This window comes from Raphanus sativus, chromosome 6, assembly GCF_000801105.2.
Source record: "Raphanus sativus cultivar WK10039 chromosome 6, ASM80110v3, whole genome shotgun sequence".
NCBI lineage: Eukaryota > Viridiplantae > Streptophyta > Magnoliopsida > Brassicales > Brassicaceae > Raphanus > Raphanus sativus.
In genome coordinates, this window is record NC_079516.1 from 2,064,322 (window position 1) to 2,088,699 (window position 24,378).

At 34.3% G+C, this 24,378-nt stretch overlaps 5 protein-coding genes across 7 annotated transcripts; 2 read left to right on the forward strand and 3 right to left on the reverse strand.

Annotated features, from left to right (window-relative positions):
- The first annotated feature begins 1,492 nt into the window (after positions 1-1,492).
- Positions 1,493-6,076, forward strand: LOC108811846 (DUF724 domain-containing protein 3-like). Its single transcript, XM_018583952.2, has 10 exons — positions 1,493-1,930; positions 3,470-3,907; positions 3,995-4,069; positions 4,147-4,234; positions 4,307-4,389; positions 4,522-4,603; positions 4,692-4,741; positions 4,814-4,915; positions 5,101-5,176; positions 5,268-6,076. Exons 1-10 carry the CDS (start codon positions 1,493-1,495, stop codon positions 5,897-5,899), a joined length of 2,064 nt encoding a protein of 687 aa, XP_018439454.2. The 3' UTR covers positions 5,900-6,076.
- Positions 6,077-7,780: 1,704 nt separating this feature from the next.
- On the reverse strand, positions 7,781-8,386 carry LOC108809107 (classical arabinogalactan protein 27). Its single transcript, XM_018581239.2, has one exon. The coding sequence runs from the start codon at positions 8,254-8,256 to the stop codon at positions 7,876-7,878; it is 381 nt and encodes a 126-aa protein (XP_018436741.1). The 5' UTR covers positions 8,257-8,386; the 3' UTR covers positions 7,781-7,875.
- A 1,232-nt stretch (positions 8,387-9,618) lies between these two features.
- Positions 9,619-13,156, forward strand: LOC108812933 (bifunctional 3-dehydroquinate dehydratase/shikimate dehydrogenase, chloroplastic). Its single transcript, XM_018585333.2, has 11 exons — positions 9,619-9,924; positions 10,437-10,681; positions 10,755-10,860; positions 10,942-11,160; positions 11,231-11,577; positions 11,654-11,717; positions 11,914-12,022; positions 12,104-12,253; positions 12,358-12,506; positions 12,596-12,758; positions 12,886-13,156. The coding sequence occupies exons 1-11, from the start codon at positions 9,703-9,705 to the stop codon at positions 12,924-12,926; spliced, it is 1,815 nt and encodes a 604-aa protein (XP_018440835.1). The 5' UTR covers positions 9,619-9,702; the 3' UTR covers positions 12,927-13,156.
- Positions 13,109-15,852, reverse strand: LOC108812934 (uncharacterized). Of its 3 annotated transcripts, none has more exons than XM_018585335.2 (7): positions 15,635-15,849; positions 14,503-14,880; positions 13,964-14,427; positions 13,819-13,891; positions 13,654-13,744; positions 13,465-13,544; positions 13,109-13,380 (listed from the first exon to the last, which is right to left on the reverse strand). In XM_018585335.2, exons 1-7 carry the CDS (start codon positions 15,719-15,721, stop codon positions 13,243-13,245), a joined length of 1,311 nt encoding a protein of 436 aa, XP_018440837.1. In that variant the 5' UTR covers positions 15,722-15,849; the 3' UTR covers positions 13,109-13,242. The 3 variants fall into 3 exon arrangements, 2 of the variants coding, with proteins under 2 accessions (XP_018440837.1, XP_018440836.1); XM_018585334.2 differs by having other exon boundaries at positions 13,964-14,430; XR_008935922.1 differs by having other exon boundaries at positions 13,312-13,380; positions 13,654-13,739; positions 13,964-14,430; positions 15,635-15,852.
- Positions 15,853-20,635: 4,783 nt separating this feature from the next.
- On the reverse strand, positions 20,636-22,755 carry LOC108807518 (uncharacterized). Its single transcript, XM_018579803.2, has 6 exons — positions 22,357-22,755; positions 22,102-22,275; positions 21,829-22,021; positions 21,366-21,565; positions 21,034-21,186; positions 20,636-20,955 (listed from the first exon to the last, which is right to left on the reverse strand). Exons 1-6 carry the CDS (start codon positions 22,645-22,647, stop codon positions 20,743-20,745), a joined length of 1,224 nt encoding a protein of 407 aa, XP_018435305.1. The 5' UTR covers positions 22,648-22,755; the 3' UTR covers positions 20,636-20,742.
- Between the last annotated feature and the right edge of the window lie 1,623 nt (positions 22,756-24,378).

Genomic DNA, 24,378 nt, shown 5'->3' on the forward strand with positions numbered 1-24,378 from the left:
ATCTAACGGCTACGATGTTACCTAATCGCTTCGTTTTGATAAGATTTTTACCCGCCAAAGTTTGAGTGATAAGAGAGTTTTGGAAATTTAACCGATTTGGGTTTGGCGATATAAATAGGGCTTATTGGACCCATAAGGCCCTGCATTAATAGCCGAAACTGTTACCAAAGATGTTTGAGCCGAAGGGTTCCTTACATAACTCCACGAAACTTTGAAAACTGCAACCAGTTCTTGTAGCCAAGTAGGCTTGAAGTTGCATAAAAACTCGTCTTTTACTTAGATTTTCCTGTGACGTAGCTTATTACTATAGTTAGAAAGATTATATAGACGTTGTACTGGATCAATACATGTATGGCAAAATTTAGTAGTCCATGATCTCAAAATGTAAACAGCAAACTGTAAAAATTTGATTATACGAAAAATGAACACTAAACTGAAAAAGCATATATGAAACTTTAATTTGAAACGTGATTATCGACTTTTTAAAAAGGTACATAACATGTGCTTTGTCCATCCATGTGTATGTGTATCTTCTTCTTTTTTTGGTAAAAGTGTATGTGTATCTTTTGTGCCTGGTTTTGTTTGTTCGTTATGTTATGTTTATATCTCTATCGCATGGTCTTGTTGTGACTTGTGACCATAAGCATGCGTTTGTCTAAGTGGCTGTATAAGTGGTTGCAGACGGTTGTTGCTGTTGTTGTGATGCGAAAAAAAAACATTAAACAAACCGTGGAACAAAATCATTTTTTTATTAATTTGGCAAAATCCAACATAATTTTGATGTTAATCATTGATTTCTCTTGAAATCATATATGTTCAATCATTTTTAATTGTTTAGATGTATTTTTCAAAAGTTTGTTTTGTTTTTTTTGATGCTATATTTATCAATTCTGTATTATTTTATTTGATAGATTTTATTGAATAAAGAATGTTTCAAACGTAAAAGGTGAATATATGTGTTGACCAGAAAAATGTTTTAAAAATTGGTATTTTATTAAACCACAGAAAATCCAAAGAATTTACTTCTTAGCTGTATCTGTATCTTAAATACTAACTTGATTTTCGTAATGTGAATTTTATGGTAAAATAACAAAAAGGGTAGTTGACAAAGAAAAAAACAAAATCAAAAAGGGTAGAATCGGAGGCTAGAGTTAAATTTCCATTCTAGTCAAAGAAAATGATGTGGCTGAGTATACTACTCCATAAACTACGTAAAAGAAGTAAATGAACGGTTTGACTAATAAAGAAAAAGAAACTAAATGATTTGTAAATTAAATATGCTGTGCGAGTTCATATTCTTAGAATGGCAATGACGTTACTGGCAAGACCAGAATGTGGTGTAAGACATTTATTGTGGCTCTGTTTGTTTAGGTAAAACAGTAAATGATGTGAATGCTATGTTTTCATATTTAACCAGACTTGGACGTCAGATTTCTTGAATCTAAAATCATTTCTTAAGAAGAAGAAACTTGTCACCTGAGTAGTGTAAGCGATGAGAACCAGTGAAACGATGTTAAAGGGTTGTGAGGTTGAAGTGTCTTCTGAAAAGGAAGGGTCGAAAGGCGCCTGGTTCCGAGCGGTCTTAGAGGAGAACGCTACTGGATGTCCACTGACCAAACTCCGTGTCCGCTACACGACTCGGCTAAACAATGACGGTTCCTCTCCCCTCACAGAAACTGTCGAGCAGGGACTCATCCGATCGATACCACCGGAGGATCTTCAAAACAGCATCGTTTTGGAGGAAGGAACGGTGGTCGACGTGGATCACAAATATGGGTGGTGGGTTGGTGTTATCGTAAAGAAGAGATTAGAGGGTGACAAGTTCTTGGTTTACTTGAATTCACCACCGGACATATTAGAGTTTGAAAGAAACCAATTGCGTGCTCATCTTGACCGGACCTATTCGAAATGGGTCGTACCAAAACCCAAGGTACATATACATGTTATTTTTTCGATACTTCTTAATTATGCTATTAAAATTACATAAAAATAGCAAATTTAATCTTACAGAAGTCATTATACATTAAATTTTTAAAAGTTATGCTTTAAATGAGACTTTTTTTTTGTCACGAGCTTTAAATGAGACTATAGCATTGGACTCTCAAACTTTTTTGAATTGATTTATTAATTAATATAGACTCCTGAACTGTTAAAAAAGTTAATTAAAATTCTTATAAATTTTTTAAGGTCTCTAAATTTTCACGGTTGTCCTAAGAGCAAGTTTACACGGTTTTCGAAAAAAAAATATTAAAATATTACACAGATCTGAACATGTGTCTTGGAGGTTCACTGCAGTGAACCCGGATCGTCACTGTAGCGCGGGTCCCACGACATGTGGCGGCCCGCGATTGGTCTAGAATTTTCTTTTAATAAAATAATCAAACGAAAAAAAAATATTAAAATAATGAAAAAGTGGGATTCATAGAGTATCATTGATGGAGATGCTCTAAGAGCATCTCCAATGTATTACTCCAAATTTTACTCCAAAATAGTGCAACTCCAAAATGGAGTGACGTTTTACTCCAATGTATTACTCCATTTTTTATTCCAATAATATTTAATAATTGTTAATAATATCATATACTTATAAAAGTTTACCAATTAACCCCAACTATTTTATATTTGCAAAAATACTTTAAAATATAATTTATTTAAATTAAACATTTATTATTAAAAGGTACAAGAAATCATAAAAATAGAATAAAGCATAATATATAAGTTGGTTCAATAATGAACATTAGAATATTTTTTCCACAAATGATCAACTAATGCATTTCGTAATGAAAAATGAACTTCTTTATCTTTGATATTTCTAAATCGGCAAGAAAATTTTGAAATCAGACATTTTCATATTTTGCAATTTCGATCTCTGGAGGTAGAACTTCTCTTGCAACTTCAATTGATGCATCGAGTTCACGCTCATCCTCAATTATCATGTTGTGTAAAATTATACATGTAGTCATGATGTCATGTAATATTTTTTTTTTCAAAAACGAAAGGTCATTTCACAATACCGAAGCGCGAATGTCAGATTATTAAATAATGAAATATCTTGTTTTTATGTTATTGTATCATTTGGAAATATTATTTAATTAAGAATTAAAATCATTAAAGATTTAAAGGACTATTTCATAAATAAATAAACTTCAACTCTAAAATGGAGTAATGTGTAAGATTAATCCATAAATAGAGTAACCCTAGCAATTACCCCATTTTGGAGTTGAAAATGGAGTGGGGTTGGAGATGATTTTACTCCAAAATGATGTTTGGAGTAGAAAATGGAGTAGGGTTGGAGATGTCCTAAGACCCTGGTTATGATGCTCTGCCGCAAAAAAAAAAAAACCATTGAAGTTTTGTAGTCTCTGTTTTATCTCATGCTACGTACCTTTTGTTTTCTTTGTTTTTGTTGCACCTAGCGTTTAAAATGGTTAAATGTACTTTCTAACGTCTCATTTTGTTGGCCTTGAAGGAACTGAATAAGTCTATGTTCAGCTCCGGAGCAATGGTGGAAGTCAGTTTTGTCGTCGGTGAAAAAAAGGAATTTGCGTGGTTACCAGCGTTGACGGTTATAGTGGTTGAAGACGGAGGTGTAAACAAATTCTTTGTCAAGTACCTGATTCAGAGGTTCAGCACCAGTTGTGATGAGCCAACACCAATACCGCTTGTTGATGCACAACGTGTTAGACCCGCACGACCGCCTAATTCTTCAACCGAAGAGTATACGATATCGGAAACGGTAGAGGTGTTTCATCGTCTTGCATGGTATCGAGGGTCAGTGAGTGGGATTCTCACTCAGAACCGTTACTTGGTTAGTATAGAGTCTACAAAGGAGGAACTTGAGTTTAAGCACTCGAGACTTCGACCCTTGATGGTGTGGGAACATGGGGTTTGGCGTAAAGAACCAAAGGTATAGACTTCACTAATTAATTTCAATTCAACTTTGGTTTGTTTGTCTGAATTTGAAGCTTTCTTTCTATGTTCTTTCCATTTGCAGCAAATGGCCGTAAAGGAGAATAAAATTGGCCCTTGTTCTGGTGCTAAGCCACTCACTAAAGCTAATAATGAGGCTGTGAGTTAAGACACACTCGTTTGTTTTCATTGATGTCTTTGATCTTTGGTTCTCTAACCTCGTTACCTGAAAAATAGGCCACTGGAGAATCGAGTAAGAAGAAGGCTAATGCTGTTATGAATGATAAAACTCCTCAGGGCACAGCCCCACCAGTAACACCAACTGGTGAGTATGATCTTCTTTAGAAGTGTAGCTTCTGCATCATGAATTTTGATCTATTTTGTCCATGTTTTCCAGCAGGAGGAGAAAAATCCTTTGAAAATACTCTTAATAAAACTAGGATTCAGATTGGCTTGACAAATGATTCCACTCGACAGAAGGTAAAGTTTTTGTTTCTTTTGGTAGAAATTAATCATTAATTCTAGCCTTTACCAAATTGGTGTTATTATCTTAGCCTTGTTGATGCTTAATTATTTATCTTTGATATGATGGTTTTTATACTCTTCATGCAGATGCCTACGGAGACGAATAGCAAAGCTACTGGTAGCAAAAGGCAAAGAGAACAAGTACAACACTCGTACCTGAATAAAACTGGTATGTTTTGGTATATTTTTCTCTTTGCTAAAATATGTTGTCTACAAAGATAGTGGTGTTGATGATCAGACTCTTTATACTTGGATAGGAAATGTATATGCTACTTTGGAAGAGAGGATTAGGCAAAGCAGACAAAAGGTAATTGTTTCACTAATTTCTTTGAATTTTCTTTTGTTTATTGGTATGAATGTATATTCTTTCCATTTGTAGGGAAAACTTGTAAAAGAAACTCCAAAGAATCCAATAAGGAGCTCTTCTTTTGGTGCTAAGCCCATGAATCCACATGACAATGGCCAGACACCCACTTTAGCTGTGAGTTATAGTCTCTCTCTCTCTCTCTCTCTCTCTCTCTCTCTCTCTCTCTCTCTCTCTCTCTCTCTCTCTCTCTCTCTCTCTCTCTCTCTCTCTCTCTCTCTCTCTCTCTCTCTCTCGCTGCGTGTTTTAAACTTTCTTTCCATGTCTTCCAAGTCGTTTTACAAACTCTGTTATCTGATTAGGCCAACTGGGGGTTGAAAAAGAAGAGGACTAATTCTATGGTGAATGATAACGCTCCTCGGGTCGGAACATCAAGAGGTAAATCTTGAACCTGAATAAAAGAACTTGTATGTCTAAATCGGCATTAACCATATTAGTTAGTAACATCATTGATTATTATAATTTGTAGCTGGGACTCGCAGTGGTGGCAACAATGAAGAAGTTGGTGAACAGTCTCTCGCTGCTTGGATAATGGGTTTGCCTTTTGCAAAGACGTTACCATTTTGGAAGACGTACGAATCAGCAGGTTTCGAACATTTTCCACAACGACCTCACTTCACCCCATTGCTTAAAGATAAAGAGGATATCCGTGAGTTGTCAGCGGTTGGTATGATAGTCACCTTTTACGGGTTACTAGACGAAGTAAAAGGCCTGAAGCGCGATGATCCCATGAGCAAGCTCAAGGGTCTCAATGTGGAATTTGCCAAACTAAAAAAACATGGTTTCAACACCAAATCTCCTCAAGCTACAATCAACAAATTGTTGTATCTTAAAGATGTGCGAGCTAAGAAAGCCGAGAAGCAACGATGTTTGGAGAAGTCCATTGAAAAGGAAGAGTGTGAAAGTCTTAAATTACAATCCAAGAGGGCTACCTTGAAGCGCAAGATTTGTGAGCTGCTGACACAAGATAAAGTTGTGAAAGTGAAGATGAATGCTGTTGAGATAAAGATAGCAGAAATGAAGTCACAAGCCGAAAAGATTGGTCAAGACGTTGAAGATATGGAAGTTGAGTTTCAAAAAGTTTTATCGGCTCCATGGTAATAGGTTAACATTAACATCTCCCCTGCTTTGGTAAATGAAACTAAAAGACTTGTCTTTGATTGTTGGATATTATGTTTGTCTTTGATTGTTGGATATTATGTTTGGGTGTTTAAGGTTAACTACCCTTTATTTAACTTTATAAGTCATTCTTGGTCTCAATGACCATTTCAGCTTTAACATGTCTTGGCCTCAGTGATATTTCTATACCAAGAATCTTTTTTTTACAAAGTAATATTTAAGAAAATTCAGTGTGCTACATTTAGTGGTACCTCTATGAGGAAAGTTACCTCTCTTGCACCAGTAGGACAAGCTACGTTCCAGGCCTTCTGAGCTAATGGCTGGATTGTACTCCAACGGTGACCATGAAAGGCATGGAAATACTCTTTACAGATGTCTTTGCATGGCTTTTGATAGATTTTGCAAGCTCCCAAATTCTAATTCCTCCCACTGGATAAATCATTTGATATAGTTATTGATATGAGCCTGTCTCTTGAAGTTATTTCTTTTCTTCTCGTTAATTTTATTCTGTTCCTCACTAAGGACAAAAGTTAGTGGGTGTCAACTGTCAACCTTTGTAAGTGAGATATGTACAATCTGTCACGCATAAAACCCTAAACACATGATGTGAACATAAAGAGATGTCCTTTTATATTCTTTTACAACTATGTATAAATTCAATAATTCAGATTTGAGACATCTATCTGATCCATTATTATTATGGCATTAAGAGAATCCAAAAAAGTAAAGAGTAAGACAAGAGAAGATGGCAGCTTTGCTTCTTTTTTTCCCGTGTCCGTGAGGCAGCATATATACTTTACGAGTTATGGTATGTATAAAGCCGCTAATTCACAAATATACAGCACATTGATTTCTTTCAAGTCATAAACATATCTTAAGATTAAGACAAAAATAAAAGTTAAATCATAGAAGCTGGTCTTTTATATGACCTGGATTATTACTATTTTATCCAACACATGTATGGCAAAATTAGTAGTCCATGACTCAAAATGGTTTTATTGCATTCATATAAACAACAAACTGTAAAGTTTGATTATACAAAAAAAGAACACTAGACTGTAAAGCATATGTTAACTTAAAATAAATAAAAACTGTAACGCATATGACACTTTAATTTGAAACGGGATTTCAATTTTTCCAAAAGGTCCTTTTGCAAGAAAAAAAAAGAACATGCAGAAAAGAACAAATGAAGAAGTCCTCATAAACATATGAATATAAAACTTAAGGAACATAAAATATGTAATTACTTAATCGTATATATGCATATGCATATATACTGTGTGGTTCTAACTTAAATTATTTACCCACTGGAGCTTAAATATTAACAAGAGATTTACGTTACAAAGTGAAAAAAAAACAATAGTGAGATGGATAAAAATCATTCATCAAATTAAGATAGTTGATCTTTTCAAGTATCATTGTATCAATTAATAACGAACTAATTTCATTATATGTATTTTATTTTGACATGATATACCGTAAACAATTACTCCCTCTGTTCCAAAATAAATGAGTTTTGAGGTTTTTGCACGTTGATTAAGAAATTACAAATTTTTATTCTATTTTTCTCGTTTACCTAAAAACAATAATAATTAAAGTAATTTCAACCAATAAACAATTATACTACATAATATAAATAATTAAAAATATTAAAATACATTTATTTTTTACCTAGAAACTTGAAAACATCACGGAACAAAATTTTTTTCCCTAAAACTCCACTTAAAGTGGGACGGAAGGAGTATTTATTAAATAAAATTTACTATTCAGTTCATACGAAATAGTTAACAAATATTATACGATAATCAGTTTCTTTGTGTTTAATAATAATTTATTTTGGTTACCAAATTAAATATAGTGAGATGGATAAAAAATGTTTATTTCGAGATATATAAAATGATCATTTTTGAGACAATTAAACTCATGAAAACAAATACGTACGTGAGTATATAAATGAACTACAAAGCTGAAACGGCAAGAAGCCGGAGCAAGAAACAAGGCACGGCGGCGAAAGTGACGGTGAGGAGAACTCTGGGAGCTTGAGAAGACGGAGTAGCAAGAGAAGAAGCCGGCGGGGGAGCGGAGGGAGCGAAGGCTGGATCAGGATCGGCCACAACGTCATCGTTTTGAGGATCCGGAAGAGGTGAATTTGTAGAAGGGATGGTTTGAGTGGAGGTGACGGCTGGAGAAGGGAGGAGAGGAGCTATCTCCGGCGAGATCTGGTCTTCAAAAGGAAAGATTGTTGGAGAAGATGGGATTGTATTTGTCGTCGGCAAAGAGAAGGAAAGTGAGGAGAAAGACACGAAGGCGATGAGTTTTAAGATTAAAGATGAAGCCATGTCTTTTGTTACTGTAATGATGAACAAATCAATTGCTAGCTTTTTTTTGTTCGTGTTATCTCTCTCTTATTTCTCTCTAGTGATCAAAGTGCATTTATGCTGTAATGATACTGCCTCTCTATAAAGAAGCTTTTAGCTCTATAGTAAGAAATTAAATTTTGAATTAAAATGAATTATGTCTCACTTTATTAATAGTTTAAAGAATATGGGTTCGGTGGAAAAGGTTTTCCTTTTGGACGTTCTAGCAAAAAGCTAAGAGTTTTTCTTTTCGGTTGTTGGTTTCAATGATATATGTATTTGAATGGGAGTTTTCTACTTTGCTTAGAATTTTTGTTTATTTTGTATACAGAGTTATGCAATCTTGATAAACTGAACCTAATCTAACTGGAAACTGCACAAACATGAAATCAAACAAAACTGAACTTAGCTAAGATATCAATTCTGAATAATGGATACCACATATATACCTAAACTATGACTAAAACACAATTAAAAATTAAAGTTGACATATTTTATTATGCATCGAAATTGAAACCATGATAAATTAAACCGATCTACCTATATTTTATTTCGTTTCTACTACTAATCCAGTCGAAAAGAAAACTTTGAATTAAAATATACTCCTATTTAACACTTTAATTGATTGAATGAAATTAATATTCCATCTTGTGGTTTTTGATTTTTTAGAAAATTATGGAATTTGATATATGTAACTAAAAAAGTCATAAATATATATCAAGAATAAGAGTTAGTGGAACCTCTTGAACCACCAGGAAAGCAGTCTGTATATTGGTGTTAGTGTATAACTATTGCTGTGATAGAGTGAAGCTAAAGTTTGATATCTGATTCTATGTTAACTACTACTAAGTGGATTCTAGTGAAGTGGCCATTCAGGTAAAGATGTAAAACCAAAGAAGTTATATGAATACAGTCAATTCATTACATGTAAATTTAGTAACGAGCGCAACAAATCATAATTCACTAAACAGGCTTATCATGGGCTCACTAATCCAAGCCCATTTTCGCCATGCAAACATACGGAGCCCAACAAATGATAATTAGTGTATGCACAAGAACAAGCTAATAACACTTTATTTTGTTTCACTAATTTGGCAATATCTCTACTATCTTTGCATCATTTCCTTTTTAACTTTATCCTACACCTCTGATTTCCCTTGAGGATTTATGAAAAACATATATAATTATATTTTTTTGGGGGCAAATGTTAAAATCACATATATATAATTACAAAATAGAATTATGATATAATATATTAAAATTATTGTTGTTAGGGAATAATCTGTTACTACAAAATATATAAAAAAATGAAATAATAGAAGTCACCACCAATCCCAAGCCACCAACCATCTTTGGTTAAGTGTATTAAAAAAAAATGTAGAAAAAGGCTGCAAGCTCCATTGGTCCTCTCCTCTCTCTCAACTCTCAATGGCTACTGCTCGTCTCACCTACCCTCCTCATCTCCTCGCCACCCCACGATCATCATCATCACCAACCTCCATCGCCAACCTCCGTCTTCTTCCGGCCTCCCATTTCTCCCTCCGCTTCAAATCTAGCTTCTCCTCCGCCGAAACCACAAGTGTGCCGGTTCCGTTAGTGTTTTCCGATCGACAGCGACGTCAGAGGATGGAGGAACCAAGCAATGCCTGCGTAAGTGATTCTTTCAATTGGTTTTAGTTTTGTTTCGGAGAGTGCTAGTGAAAGAACAATGATAGACTTCTCGCAGATTGATCGGTTCAGACAAAGTTTGTCTCTTTTTTCTGATTTTTTTGGTTCTATTACGTTTCGGAGAGTGCTAGTGAACAGTATAGACTTCGCAGATTGATTGGTTCAGACAAAGTTTGTCCCTTTTGTCTGAATTTTTGGTTCTGTTACCGTTTCGGAGAGTGGTAGAGGAACAATGATAGACTTCGCAGATTGATTGGTTCAGACAAAGTTTGTCTCTTTTGTCTGAATTTTTGGTTCCATCACGTTTCGGAGAGTGCTAGAGGAACAGTGACGACTTCGCAGATTGATCGGTTCAAATAAAGTTTGTCTCTTTTGTTCTGAAATTTTCGGATGAAGTGTTTGTCTCTTTTAGTTCTAAGTAGGTAGTTTTGGATTTGAAATTTAGAAGCTTTAAAAAAGATGAAACAGCTAATAGATTGTGGAACTTTATATAGGTGGCTTCAAACACCACGGAGAAGGAGATCGCAAGTCAAGAAATTGCGAAGAATCCGAGCTTGATCTGTGCTCCAGTGATGGCGGATTCAATAGACAAGATGGTGGCTGAAACTCACAAAGCACAGGAGTTGGGTGCAGACTTGGTGGAAATAAGATTAGATAGTCTCAAAGAGTTCAACAACCCTCTCGAGGATCTTAAAACTATTATAAACAAATCTCCTCTCCCCACTCTATTCACCTACAGGTTTGTCTCTCTGCCTTCTTCTTTTATAACTTGTGGTGCACACTATGAGTAATGTTGTTGCTGTGTTCTATAGGCCAAAATGGGAAGGCGGTCGATACGAAGGCGATGAAAACGAGCGTCTGGATGTGCTCCGTTTGGCTATGGAACTAGGAGCTGATTACATCGATGTCGAACTTAAGGTTATCATCGTGACAAAACTGAAGATTTTTTTGGTATTTGTTTTTGATGTTAATTATCCTTCTTGTTTGTAATCTATAAAGGTTGCAAGTGAGTTCATCAAATCTATTAAAGGAAAGAAGCCTGAAAATTTCAGAGTCATTGTTTCGTCGCATAACTATCAGAGCACCCCTTCTGTCGAAGATCTCAGCGACCTTGCTTTAAGAATACAAGAAGCTGGAGCCGACATTGTGAAAATCGCTACTACAGCTGTGGATATAACAGATGTTGCTCGCATGTTCCATATCACCTCAAACGCTCAAGTAAGTTGTATTAGTTAGAGTCAAAGCGTTTTGCTATTATTCTTTGATTGTGATTCTTTGCTGAGCTCAGGTTCCTACAATAGGACTTGTTATGGGAGAAAGAGGACTAATGTCTCGGATTCTCTGTTCGAAGTTTGGTGGATACTTGACCTTCGGCACTTTAGAATCCGGGAAAGTTTCAGCTCCTGGCCAGCCGACGATCAAGGAACTGTTGGATCTTTACAACTTCAGGAGGATTGGTCCTGACACTAAGGTGTATGGAATCATTGGGAAGCCTGTCAGCCACAGCAAATCACCTGTTGTTCACAATCAAGCTTTCAAGTCGGTTGATTATAATGGAGTCTATGTTCATCTCTTGGTTGATGATCTTGCAAGCTTTCTCAAAACTTACTCATCCTCTGATTTCGCTGGATTCAGGTAAAAAAAGCTATCACGGTGACAAAAAAGGTTTACTCCCAGTTTATTATGTTTTGGTTCTGTTTTTTACCTGCAGCTGTACAATTCCACACAAAGAAGCTGCTTTGAAATGTTGTGATGAGGTTGATCCATTGGCAAAGGTCTGGTTTTGCTAATTTAATAATAAATGTTTAAGAAACCGCTAGGCGGTGGTTAGGACTTAGGCGTCTGATAGAGGATTAGTGTTTAGACAGGCATCTAGACAGATTTTTAGAACACTGCTAATAACTAAATATTACCAGATAGAATAAAATAGCCATCCTGCTTCACACTGAATGCTTGATTTTTTTTTAACAGTCTATAGGAGCTGTGAACACTATACTAAGGAGACAAAGCGACGGCAAGTTGCTGGGTTACAACACGGATTGTATTGGTTGCATTTCTGCTATTGAGGATGGCCTTCGAAGTAAGTTATATCTTCACATCAACAGCTTTAATCTGGAGAAATGTAGGTTTGACCTCATGTAGCCTTTTTTCTTTTGTTAAGGCTCAAGTGGTCCAAGCAGTGTACCTTCTTCTTCTTCGCCATTAGCCGGTAAAACAGTGGTGGTTATTGGTGCTGGTGGAGCAGGCAAGGCACTTGCTTATGGTGCAAAAGAGAAGGGTGCCAAGGTTGTGATTGCTAATCGAACTTATGGTAATGTACATATCCTACATTTGGTTACTTTCCCCTTTTATAGATTCTATTAAACGGTCATGCTTGTCTTTGACACTACTCTGTCATGTTGTGTGTTATGATAGAACGAGCAGTAGAACTCGCAGAAGCAATTGGAGGCAAAGCGTTATCTCTCACGGATTTAGATAACTTCCACCCAGAAGATGGCATGGTTTTGGCCAACACCACGTCTATGGGAATGCAACCAAATGCTGATGAGACTCCCATCTCCAAGGTTACAACTCTTTCCTTTTGGTTTCTGTCAGTTACTAAGGAGCCGTTCTTAAACTTATTAGCTTCTTCTTTTTTTGTTTGTTTCTCCAGCATGCATTGAAGCACTACGCACTGGTGTTTGATGCGGTTTATACACCAAGAATCACACGACTGTTACGGGAAGCAGAAGAATGCGGAGCAGTGACAGTGTCAGGCTCAGAGATGTTTGTGAGGCAGGCTTACGAGCAGTTTGAGATTTTCACCGGTTTGCCCGGTAAGTGTGACTCATTACCAAACACAACCCATTGTCTCTGGTTCCATAAAACTTATAAAAGAAAACTGACTTTTACCACTCACCTAGACTAATATGAAAGCTTTCTTGTTCCATTGTTTTGGTGCAGCTCCAAAGGAACTATATTGGCAAATCATGTCAAAGTACTGAGAGACCTCACTCACTCTCGTGTTTGGTGTTACTTACTGCCATGTCAAAGTAGTTGATTATCTGTGTATTTATATATAAACGATAAAAGCTTTGTTGAGTTGATGGAAACTTAGATTTTGCAAGTGTTGTATTTCTCTGTTACAAATCATAATCGTCCCTGAATAAAAAGACTAAGGGACAAGAAAGAAACACCTTCACCTTACATATTGGAAGAAGAGTGGTTATATATATTTACATTTTACAAGTCACAACACCTTAACCACCTTCTTTTTTTCCACGGTACAAACTCAACGAACAGCCAACATGAAAAGAGATTTCAAACTGGAAGTGAGTTCTGTGCAGCAAGACGTACACGCCAAGCGAAATAATAAAGGTACAATGAGTTAAGGCACACTGCTATCCCAAAACCAAGTACCCCTGCAAAAAGTATAGCATAGATTGCAGATACTCTCACCTGAAACGTAAAAGATTTGAGTAAATGTTTTGATTTAATATTCCTTTTTTTTATTTAGTATTCAAGTGAGAGACTATTGCTTACTATAGTATATAGTAGATGAACCAAGATGCCCACAAGCGCAAACTCAAGTGCTGCATATGTCCATATGTACTCTCTAATAGCTGAACAATCATATTGTAATAACAGAAGCTTTTAAAATTTTTGTTTGGCTAACAAAAGTGAAAGAAAGAGTGAGACTTTGGAGGAAGTATTAGAGTGGTTGTGTTTTACCAAGGACACTGGCGAAAACAGATGCTAAGAGTCCCAACGTTAATGAAAACGGTCCTGCTATGTAGACGGCTTTCGTGTTCAAGTCCCTAATCTAACAATAGAAACCTTTGTCAATGTCTTTATCTATCAAAGCAAAAACAAATAATTTATATATTCGGTGGCTACCAGTAACTGCTCGAGGAAGAAGAAGTAACAGACTGCGCTGATCAGAACTAGCACCACAAACTCTTGCCAAGCACTGCCACCACCAAAACCATTTCAGTTTCTCTCAGTAGACTGGTGTCAAATTAAAGAAGAATCTAGAAGTTACCTAGCGGTTTGTGACTGTATATTCTGTTGACCGCGAGCACGTCTGTTGTTTGATTGGTTAGTCGTCGGCACACGAAGCAACATAACCGGTAAGTTCTGGACTTCTTGTCTGCAAACGTCACAGGTTCTCGTCCCCTTTGTGCTAAACCACTTGATGGCACACGCTTCGTGAACAAGTCTGAGATCGCCTTTGCAGCTGCACTCCATTTTCAGAGTGTTGCCTTCTTCCAACACGTCTAGACAGATTCTGCACACCGCTTCTTCTTCTGGAATCTCTTCATCTGTTTCTTCCGTGGGAACATGAGAGGTTTGATCTGTCTCAGAGGAAACATGAGCTTTGTGGTTGTCAAAGGAAATGGATCTCACGATCACTATGTTCCTCCCAGGCATGGACAAGGACCTTGAAACTGATGGATAAGTTGAATCTTTCTGTAACAGAATACAATCTTCTTTTTCTCCTTTTTCCTGCTATGTTTTTGGACAAAAAAATTTAGTAAATTTAACATGTTTGCACATTTATATTATGGCAAAAGAACTCACATTAGGTGGTTCAACTGAAACATGTGCAGATGCCTTAGGAGACAGCTTTGAAGCATGTCTAGTTGGAAGGGACAAGCATCTTTTCCAATAAGGAGAAGGTGTTGAACCGGAAGTGATATTAGGCTTTATAGGTGTTTCCATGAGATGGGGAGGAGATAGTAGAGAGCTTCTCTCGCTTTGCGGATGAGCTACTACAGCTTTCTTCTTGAAGCTTAGGTTGCGCAAGATCCCTCTTGGTGAGGATGTACTAACGGTTTTGAATGAACTTGTGGACTTCAGTGAACTCTTTGGTTTAGTGGGTATCTGTATAGAAAGATCCAAGTGGGTTCCGCTCCTCGGTGCATCTTCAGTAGATTTTTCTTGCACCTGATGATCAGCCTATAGAAAGTAGAGTGATAATACATGTCAAAAATTCAGGCCTTTTCTCATGCACAATAAAGCAAAAACAGAACTGAAAATGATTACTATAGATAAAAGTGTTTTCATTTACTTGACTCTTTAAAAAGATACTAACTTTGCAATGGTAAAACATATGCAAACTAGACCTCATGCTCAGAATAAAAACATTCTTTCTCTATACCCAAAAATCTGAGAAAACAATCTAACATGTCAATAGCTCTATGTATTTGTCATTTCACTTTTTTCCTCAAAAAAGCTGAAACCTTCATCTATGTTATAAAACAAATCCCAAGTAGCTCTGTTTTTGTTATTAACAGAGATATAAACAAATCAAAAGGAGATTCTATGGCTACTAAGTGAATTAAACATATCAAATCCAGATTCCAGAGGAAGAGAAAAAGATCCCAAGCAGAACGTCTAAGCCAATATAAACCCTTAAACTTTACAAGGAAAATTCATGGAAAAATCCAACCGTGGAAATAAAGAAACAGACAACAAAGATGTCACCTTTACCTTATAGTCTACAAACCCATTAATAATAAAACTTCAAAAGATACGTTTTCCTAGCGATTCTTCAAAATAAGACAGACACATGGTAATGAGGGAAAAGCTATAAGATTCACCTAATAATCTACAAACCCAGAATAACAAAAGCTTATAAGGTTACTCTTAAAAGAAAGAGACAAATCTGAGATTCTTTTTGTTTTTGTTTTTGTTTGAGAGACATGCACACCTGAGGAGGAGGAGATGAAGAAGAACCGCCCACGATTATAGCAATTTCAGGTTGTTGAGCTGACGAATCTTGTTGCTTCATCATCATCGTACCAATACTAAACCGGTGATATATAAATTACTATAAGCTGCTCGATCGGACAAATATTATGAGAGAGAGAAGAGAAGCAAACTATTTAATGGAATGATTTGATGTTTCTTTCTGTACGATTGAACGCACGACTGGTATTATTATACGTTGCCACTGACACTCCTTTTTATCAACTCTGCTTTGCTTTCCTACTATCCAATTTTAATTCAAATCTTTTTTAGTTATGTGGTTTTGGAAATGATATGTGTATGTATCTTATTAAAACAGAAACATTATAACTTCTTTTAGGTGGATTTTTAAATTGGACATCATATTATTATTCTTAGTCTAACCTTTCATTTAAATATTTTCTTAAAGAGTTTAATATCAACTATCTATCATTTAACTCTACTATAAGATCTATGTCTATGCATCTATTAAACAAAATATATGTTCTTTTCGTTAGAGTATACTCACATTATCATATTTATATTATATCATAGTAAAAATATAATAACCCCTCTCTTTTATTATAGTCAAATGAATACAATAAATATCTCCAATATAAATATAACACGAGTCTAAGTTCTTAAAAATAAAAATATAAATAGATAGAAACAAAAATAAATATTACACATGTTATTAAAAATATAAATATTACACGAGTAGGTTGACAAAAAAATACAAATATTACGCTAATCCTTTTTTTGTCATCAACTTATACAAACTTAAACTGAGTAGGTTGACAAAAAGATAAAATATTACATGAATCCTTTTTTACACGAATCCTTAGCCAGTCATTATACAATTTTGACTATTTTGGTCTGGTTATTTCCTAAACAATTGATTCAATTAACCAAATAACTTAAGAACACATTTCCTCCCATCATTAAACTATAATTATCTTAAACACAAAATCCATTTTAATTAAAAAAACAATTAATTGGAATCAAATACTGATGAATCTTAAATTTTTAAATAGCTTGATACAAAACTTTTGAAACTCAATAATAAAGATATCAGAATATATTTTCTTAGATGTTCAAATAATCAAGGTTTGCTTTGAATATACACTAAATAGAATATACTAACATATATTCTTACTTCAATAACAGAAACATCAATTTATACTTAAAAACGATTATTGGAAAACCTCTTCACCAAATTGAGTCTATTATACCTAAAATCTCGGTTACAATCAAATATTCACAATCAAATTGTCAGATTTGAAAAATCATGAATATGGAAAATCCTCTTCTCCAAGTTTATTCTACCATACATAAAATTTCGATGTCAAGAGATTTTGTATTTATTATATCTGACTTAATAGGTTAGAAAATATTCATTTTCTTCCACTAAAATGTGTGTACAAGTACTTGTCTTCGTATTCATCATTGCACATTCACAAAACTTTTAGAAAAAAATCCCAAAAAGCACAATGTCAAAACCAAATCGTATTGGTTGACATTATATTAGTGTTTTCACTATACAGTTATAGTATAACATCTTTAAATTAATAATATATAAATTAATATCTCTATAAATTAGTATAATTTCATAGTCTCAAATTGAATTTTTGGTTCAATTAATATCTCGATAAATTAATAATCTCTATAAATTAATAAAAAATTATAGTTTTGGTATAATTCCCAACATTATTAATTTATAGAGGTTTCACTGTATATCTCTAATACACCAATGAAAAATTATTAATAGAAAAAACAGTTTTAACATTGTTCTTAAACAATATGTTTTAGATAAATTCAAAATTATATAAAACCACATTATGTGAAAATGACAAATTCCAAATTGTATCAACTATTATAGAATATATGTTATATGTTAAAAATAAAAAATAAAATCCGCGCGGTCGCGCGGATCATGATCTAGTTTGTTTTAAAAGTTTTACCAAAAAGTCTACATTTAAAAACTATCACCTTTGAAGATGGGTTGATGAACTTTATAAGTGGTGGTATTATATATTTTAATATGCATAAAACTATAAACTATTCAAAATTAAACACAAGGCACTCACGGTGATCTTTAAATAATCGCGTCTTTAATACCTCACTAAATTTTCTTTGTATAAACTACTTTATCCTCATGTAATGTATTGGAATAGTAATAGTAATAATTTGGTGGGGGGTTTGAGAGAAGTTTGGATAAGTTTTGGTTTAACTTCTAAGTGTTGGCAAATGTTCATTTAATTTAGGCTGATGAAAAGAGAACACTATATCAGTTCTTAAGTTATCACAATACTTGATACATCTTTTAAGATCAACACACTTGGTCGAATTAAAAGTTTTGCAACTATTCTTGAATATAGTTGTCATCGAATATGATTTTGAAAACAAGAGAATATAATTTAATATTATGAGTATAAAATAAAAATAAAACAAAATGATATATCACAAAAATTGTTTCTACAAGTCAAAATAGCCAAAATAGATTTTATTAAAAGTAAAACACCTTGATATCTGTATGATAAACTATACCACACTTAAAGGTTTAGATTTTAAGGATGATTAAGTTTAGGATGTGGGATTATGGTTTAGAATTTAAGATTTATTATATAATCTTTTTAGAAAAATAAAAAAAAAGTTTTTGAAAAAAATAAGGAAAAAGGAAAAAAAAAGGGAAAAGCAGAAAAATTCAAAAAAACTTCTATATATTTCCTGTTCAAACAATTTCTAATGAAACAAGAATATGTTTATGGTTATAATTATGGTTTCTTTCATTAAGCTGAAATCAAAGATCAATCATAACTTTTGTGTTGTTAGAATAACTTTTTAGGTGAACAATAAATTTTTTGAAGTTAGATTTATGTAAGAGAACAATACTAATGAGCATTAGACTTTATGTTCGTGCACAAAAAATGAATAGAAAAACATCTATACTAACATATGTGAAATAAATTTGTTTTTTTTCTTTATTGACAACATTTCTTTAACTGATAGATGTTTCATTTCCCAAGATTGAGAATCATCTTATAGATATTTTGATAAGTTTATAAGTTCTTAAGTTTTTAGAAGATGATTACCAGTTCTTTGTGTTTTATCCAGAATTGGGTATGTTTACTTCTAAAAAATTTCTTTGTAGCATTATCTACAAGTTATTGGTGTTTGACATAGAAGTCAAATCTTATTGGAAAATCATTGGTGTTTGGTTAAAATCTTTGTTGCATTTTCTAGAATCCAATTGGCTAATCGCAGTCGTAAAATCTGTTCCAAGAGATTGGTTGATTTGGCTTCGGTTAAGCGCCGTATACTTTGAATGAATGATGAAGGAGGAAAAAATGATTAATTTATTATATTAAAACAGTATAATTTTTAGAAAAACAAATATTTATCTCATTCATGCTAATACTCAATGTATTTAGAGTTGTAGACAAAAAATATAATATTTCTCCGTATCAAAATATTTGATATTTAAGTTGAAGATACAATAATTAAGAAATACACTATTTTCTAAAATATATTATTAAATATATAAACTAAAACTAATTCAACAGATCATCAAAAAATTTATCAAACATCATTGACTACACAGATTTTCAACAAAATTAAAATTAATATAAAATTATCGAAACATATCTATTTTGAAATTTCCAAACTCTTCAAATTAAAATAATAGTGACCTTCTCTTCTTTTCACGAACGAACTGATCAATAATTATCTTTTAAAATTTCAGTTTAAATTTCAATTCATTTTACTTGGTTGTAAAGTTTGTGCTAGCTTGTTATATTTCTCTTACAACAGTTTAGAGTTTTGGTTCATGTAAATCCGTGATCATTATGTTTAAATATACATAAATAGAATGTAAATATTTTTACGCTGAAAATTTATTTTTGAGATGCAAATATGTTTGAAGAATTCCAGTTTCATCATAACACACTCAAAGGTGTAACAATTACGAATTTTATTTTTAAAATATAGGTAATTAGTTAATTGGAGAGTGTTTGTGAATGTTGATCGTGGTGGGGAAGAAAACTGTCCACGAAGTGGCTAAATAAAATATTTTCATCGTCAAATAAATATTTAGCATTTTGAGTTTTCATATTTCATTTATTTTAAACTATTTATATTTTTTAATCTATGTATTAAATTCTGATTTGTTAGATTATTTGCCCTCTAGTATATAAGGGATGAGTATTTTAAACAAACAATTGAAGTTTTGGCATCCAATATGACTAAATAGCCTGCTGTAATCAAATGACCTTTAGAATGTTGCCATGTTTTTTAAGTTTTAAAAAGGCCAAATGAAAATAACATCGAAGATTGAGGTTGCTACCAAGTTGTGATGAAAATGCTAAGATTAACTTGTTCAAGGAGTGGATAAAACTAAGCTATTGATGTCTGGAGTTTTAATCAGACCCAATATAGATTGGAAATGTTTCATTTGATCGAATTTAATGATGTCTTAGTTGTCTTTAATATCTTGAAACATCAAAATTTATATTTGTTAAATAAAAGAGCCTCTGAATAAATAATCTCGTAATGGTTTATAGACCGACCGACTTTGAAGTAAGCCCAACAAAGAGTTATGGACAAGACAAGGCCTAGTTATAATCTACTCTGCTCGTATGGGTCGTCCAGATCATGTTAGCCTGATTGATATCCAGATTAAGTGTGCTCAACCCACAATTACGGACGAATGGTTAATTAGTAAAACCCGACATTTCATGCTGAGTTTACACTTTTCAAATGAAAAATGTATATTTACAGTCTCACACTATTATTTATGTATGCTCAATAGGCCATGTTAAAATAATCAATTTAGGTTCAATTGTGACTAAACACAAGCTTACTTACAGAGCGCGTTTCCCTTGAACGTCAGTTTAACTTCAAATCCGATTAAACTAGCAAATAATTTTAACGTTAAACTTCTGATTAGAAAACAAGACAGATTTAAAACACATAAAGGTGCGTCTTCTCCCGGAATAAGTTTCTCTCATAAGCTTGGTAGAACATCAATCTGCCATTCAGAAAATCAAAACAAACCCAATTACCATAAGAATTTAATAACTATTTAACCTAAGATCAGCCCATAATTACAACATCTTCTGATTTTGGACTTGGCCTACAAAGGATGGCATGATGATCCCTTTGCCAAAACTTCCTCTCTACTTTAGCTTGATACTCCACAATATCTCCATTGTCAATATCTCTAGCCATAAACGTGATGTATGACTTGAACCCATTCACCTTACTCAGATTAGCCCTCACAATAGATTCTAATGTCAAATTGGATCCCTACACAAAAACAAATTGTCGGACAAATACTGGTAAGTTGCCTCACATGTTTAATTAAGATATGATGTAATCATATACCTTCATCTCGTTGTATTGAGCCAGGGCCACATCCACCATGTTTTCCATGTACTGGCGACCTGTAAGCCCGGTAGGAACTAATTGCTTATCAAGGTCAACGGGAGAAAAGTAAAGAAGTCGTCCCGGGTAGACTTCTCCATCAACAAAGAAACCCTGAGAATGAGCACACAATCATTTGACTTTGGATACACATACTTTGATATACAGATTAACAAATTTTAATTCTCTGAACAGAAAAGTCACCATAGATCCAAATTAAAGTTATTGTATGGTTGATTCATAAAATAAATCAAAGAGATGTTCTTTTTTTATAAGTAGAATCTACAAAGTACCTTATTCTTGTACATCTGAGGTCTATATAGACGCATTTTTTCAATTTCTTCATCTGAGGGAGCTGTCTTCGTTGGGGGTTTGAAATCAGTTCCCTCGTCGAAACTATCCACATCCCATGCTTGGTCACTTTCACGACTGGACGCATCACTATACTCCCCATCGGTGGTAGAATCAGAGTATTCAACATCCACCGGCTCTTCTTCAAGACATAATAAAAAAATATATAGGTATGTTAACAAAGCAGAAACATGAACAAGCGTAGTGGCTTCACATGATTTTGCATGAGAGATATCTTCAATATTAAAAAAAAAAAAAAGACGTCTGGTGAAAGTCAGAAACACACAAGTTTAAGTGACGTTTTTGAGTTCTAAAATATACAACAACCTAACACAAAAATTACAATAGAACAGTCAAAGAAAAAGTAACTTGAGAACCAAGTCACATGCTAAGGTCAATGTATACCTTTGGGTTCTGGAGTTGGCCTGCAAAAGATAACATGAAATTTCTTTTGCCAAACTCTCTTCTCTGTTTTTGCCTGGTACTCTACAAGATCACCATTTGGATAGACTCTGGCCATAAAGGTAATGTAGCATTTGACCCCAGACGCCAAACCAATGATGGTCCTTACAATAGATTCACATGTCACAGTTAATCCCTACCAGAAAAAAAAATATCAACCCTAGTTTCATGAAAACTAAACCAAACAAATACTTATGAAAATTTATGAAGACAAACCTTGATCGTGTTGTATCTTTCCAGAGCCAAATCAACCATGGTTTTCATGAACTCACGTCCAGTAACAGTAAGTCCAGGTAAAAACATACATTCAAATGGTTCATCGAGTTCGATGGGGAAGAGTGTTCTGTAGAGTATGCTCCCCGGGTAGCTATCTCCATCAACATCGAATCCCTGAGAAAACCACCAGGAATCATGATCATCAAGTTTATCAAAAGTTACACACTATCAAGAAACATTTATCATGAAACAAACCTTGCTCTTGTACATGGAAGATCTGTAGCGATGCATCTTCTGACCTATCTCATCGTTGGGATCCAGATTCCTTCTAGGTCTGTAGTCGAATCCATCGTCGAAACTATCCACTTCCCATTCTTGGCCCTCCTCGCGGCTTGACGCGTCACTTTCCTCCTCGTATTTCCCTTCATGTTCTTCGTTGACGTCGCTAACACCACCGTCTTCGACATCATCGGAAGAATCCAGTAAAGAGCCATTTGCATTAGGCATCCTCGTAGCTGTAGGCCGTGGCTCCTCGCCGAGCTCCATGGGGTTCGTCACGTTAACAAATCAACAATGGGTTAATCGACGGCTTAGATAGGGCACAAGTGGTGCAACCGGCCAGGTCCAATACGTGCCCTTTTTTCTTAAATACATGTATTTTTATATTAAAAAAAAAAGAAAAGATGTCAAAAACAATTATATGAAAGTATTTCTATTTTATCACACTTTTATTTTTTAAAATACTTCTGATATTAAAAAAAACAAATATTTATCAGATTTTAAAATAAAATATTAATGGTTGTCAAAAAAAAAAAATTAATTCGGAAATAAATAAATAAAATTTACCCCAGGATCCATGACACTGTTGAGCCGGTCTCTTCCTCTCTTGTTATCTTCTAGGGAGAATTACCAATTGTGACTCAAAACTTGGAGTCAAACCCAAAAGAGTACCCCAACTTGGGTCAAAGGCAAAAGTAACTTAAAAAAGGCTATTGAAATTACAACTATCTCCTTGTGAACAAACAAAAAAACGGATTTTTTTTTACGTTTCTACCCCTCGCAAGTCGTCTGTAAACAGACGACTTGAAAATAAGTCGTCCAGACGACTTTAAGTTAAGTCGTCTGGACAGTTATTCTTAAACATAATTTAAAAATTTTTGTAAAAAATATTTTGATAAGTGAAAAATTGGAAATTATGTAATTAAACATATGTCTTAAGAGATATAATTAATATATAACAAATTTCAATTGTTTTCAGCCCAGATGAGTGAAAGTAGTGAGTCATGATATTCTTTAGTTTATGTTTCATCAACATATGTTGTAGTATTGTATGTGTTCTTAGGGGTAGATTTTGGAAAGCATTAAAACCGTTTTGAAAATTTTTTAAAATTACCTAGGCGTGTTCGTTTCTGTGTATAGTAAACACTATTGAAGTATAAATTTGATTTTATAACGTGGTTAGTAAGTTAATTTAGTCATTTTTAGTTTAGGGGTTCATTTTAGGGTATTGGACGACTTAATATTAGTCTTCTGTTCCCAGACGACTAAATATTAGGTCGTCTGATGTACATTATCAGCCAGAATAAGTCGTCTAAACCGGACCAAACTTAAAGTTACCAATGTACTTTTAAAGCTAACCGGATTATTTACCCAATATATAAGGTGATTTTTTTTTTTTTTTTTTTTCATTTTCCGCGAACAGAAACCCTAACAGTTCTCTCTCACCGGCGATATCAAAGGCGATTCGAATTCCCACTATTTCCGAACAACCATCGTTCTCAACGTCGGCTATCTATCTCACTTCATTCTCACCGTTGTCGCCGGCAGCTTCTTCTAACCCTAGCGCCGCCGATTCCTCTAAACCCTAGCGCCCCCGCTTCCACTATTTCCGAACAAACCGTCGCCTCCCCACCCGGTGCTCACCAACGTTCTCACCGCCGCTTACTCTAAACACTAGCTAGCACGCCGTTTTCTTCTAAACCTAGCGCCGCCGCTTTCTTCTAAACCCTAGCGCCGCCGCTTCTTCTCTGTAAACCGTAGCGCCGTTTCTCTGTAAACCCTAACGCCGGTAAGTCATCAAACTCGTGGAAAAGATGAACATAAAACGTTGTCTCTTTCAATTTACTCATTCTCACCGTTTCACGTTTATTTTTTCAGATCTATAACCACAATGACGAGTACTCGAACTCCTTCTGCGACTAATCAGGTCCGCTTGAAATTTTTCTACTGGAAGACTTGTAAGTAAGTCGTCTGGAAAGTCTTCAACCTGGACGACTT

Excerpts from the sequence above, each read along its gene's own strand:
- LOC108811846 (XM_018583952.2), top strand. The coding sequence starts at position 1,493 with ATGAGAACCAGTGAAACGATGTTAAAGGGTTGTGAGGTTGAAGTGTCT. Across the intron at positions 3,908-3,994 it reads TTTGGCGTAAAGAACCAAAG|CAAATGGCCGTAAAGGAGAA; the intron begins GTATAGACTTCA and ends TTCCATTTGCAG. Across the intron at positions 4,916-5,100 it reads GCCAGACACCCACTTTAGCT|GCCAACTGGGGGTTGAAAAA; the intron begins GTGAGTTATAGT and ends TTATCTGATTAG.
- LOC108809107 (XM_018581239.2), bottom strand. The coding sequence starts at position 8,256 with ATGGCTTCATCTTTAATCTTAAAACTCATCGCCTTCGTGTCTTTCTCC.
- LOC108812933 (XM_018585333.2), top strand. The coding sequence starts at position 9,703 with ATGGCTACTGCTCGTCTCACCTACCCTCCTCATCTCCTCGCCACCCCA. Across the intron at positions 11,578-11,653 it reads TCTGATTTCGCTGGATTCAG|CTGTACAATTCCACACAAAG; the intron begins GTAAAAAAAGCT and ends TTTTACCTGCAG. Across the intron at positions 12,759-12,885 it reads GATTTTCACCGGTTTGCCCG|CTCCAAAGGAACTATATTGG; the intron begins GTAAGTGTGACT and ends GTTTTGGTGCAG.
- LOC108812934 (XM_018585334.2), bottom strand. The coding sequence starts at position 15,721 with ATGATGATGAAGCAACAAGATTCGTCAGCTCAACAACCTGAAATTGCT. Across the intron at positions 13,892-13,963 it reads ATACAGTCACAAACCGCTAG|TGCTTGGCAAGAGTTTGTGG; the intron begins GTAACTTCTAGA and ends TGGTGGTGGCAG. Across the intron at positions 13,545-13,653 it reads TGTTTTCGCCAGTGTCCTTG|CTATTAGAGAGTACATATGG; the intron begins GTAAAACACAAC and ends ATGATTGTTCAG.
- LOC108807518 (XM_018579803.2), bottom strand. The coding sequence starts at position 22,647 with ATGGAGCTCGGCGAGGAGCCACGGCCTACAGCTACGAGGATGCCTAAT. Across the intron at positions 21,566-21,828 it reads GCCAACTCCAGAACCCAAAG|AAGAGCCGGTGGATGTTGAA; the intron begins GTATACATTGAC and ends TATGTCTTGAAG. Across the intron at positions 21,187-21,365 it reads CTCAGATGTACAAGAATAAG|GGTTTCTTTGTTGATGGAGA; the intron begins GTACTTTGTAGA and ends GCTCATTCTCAG.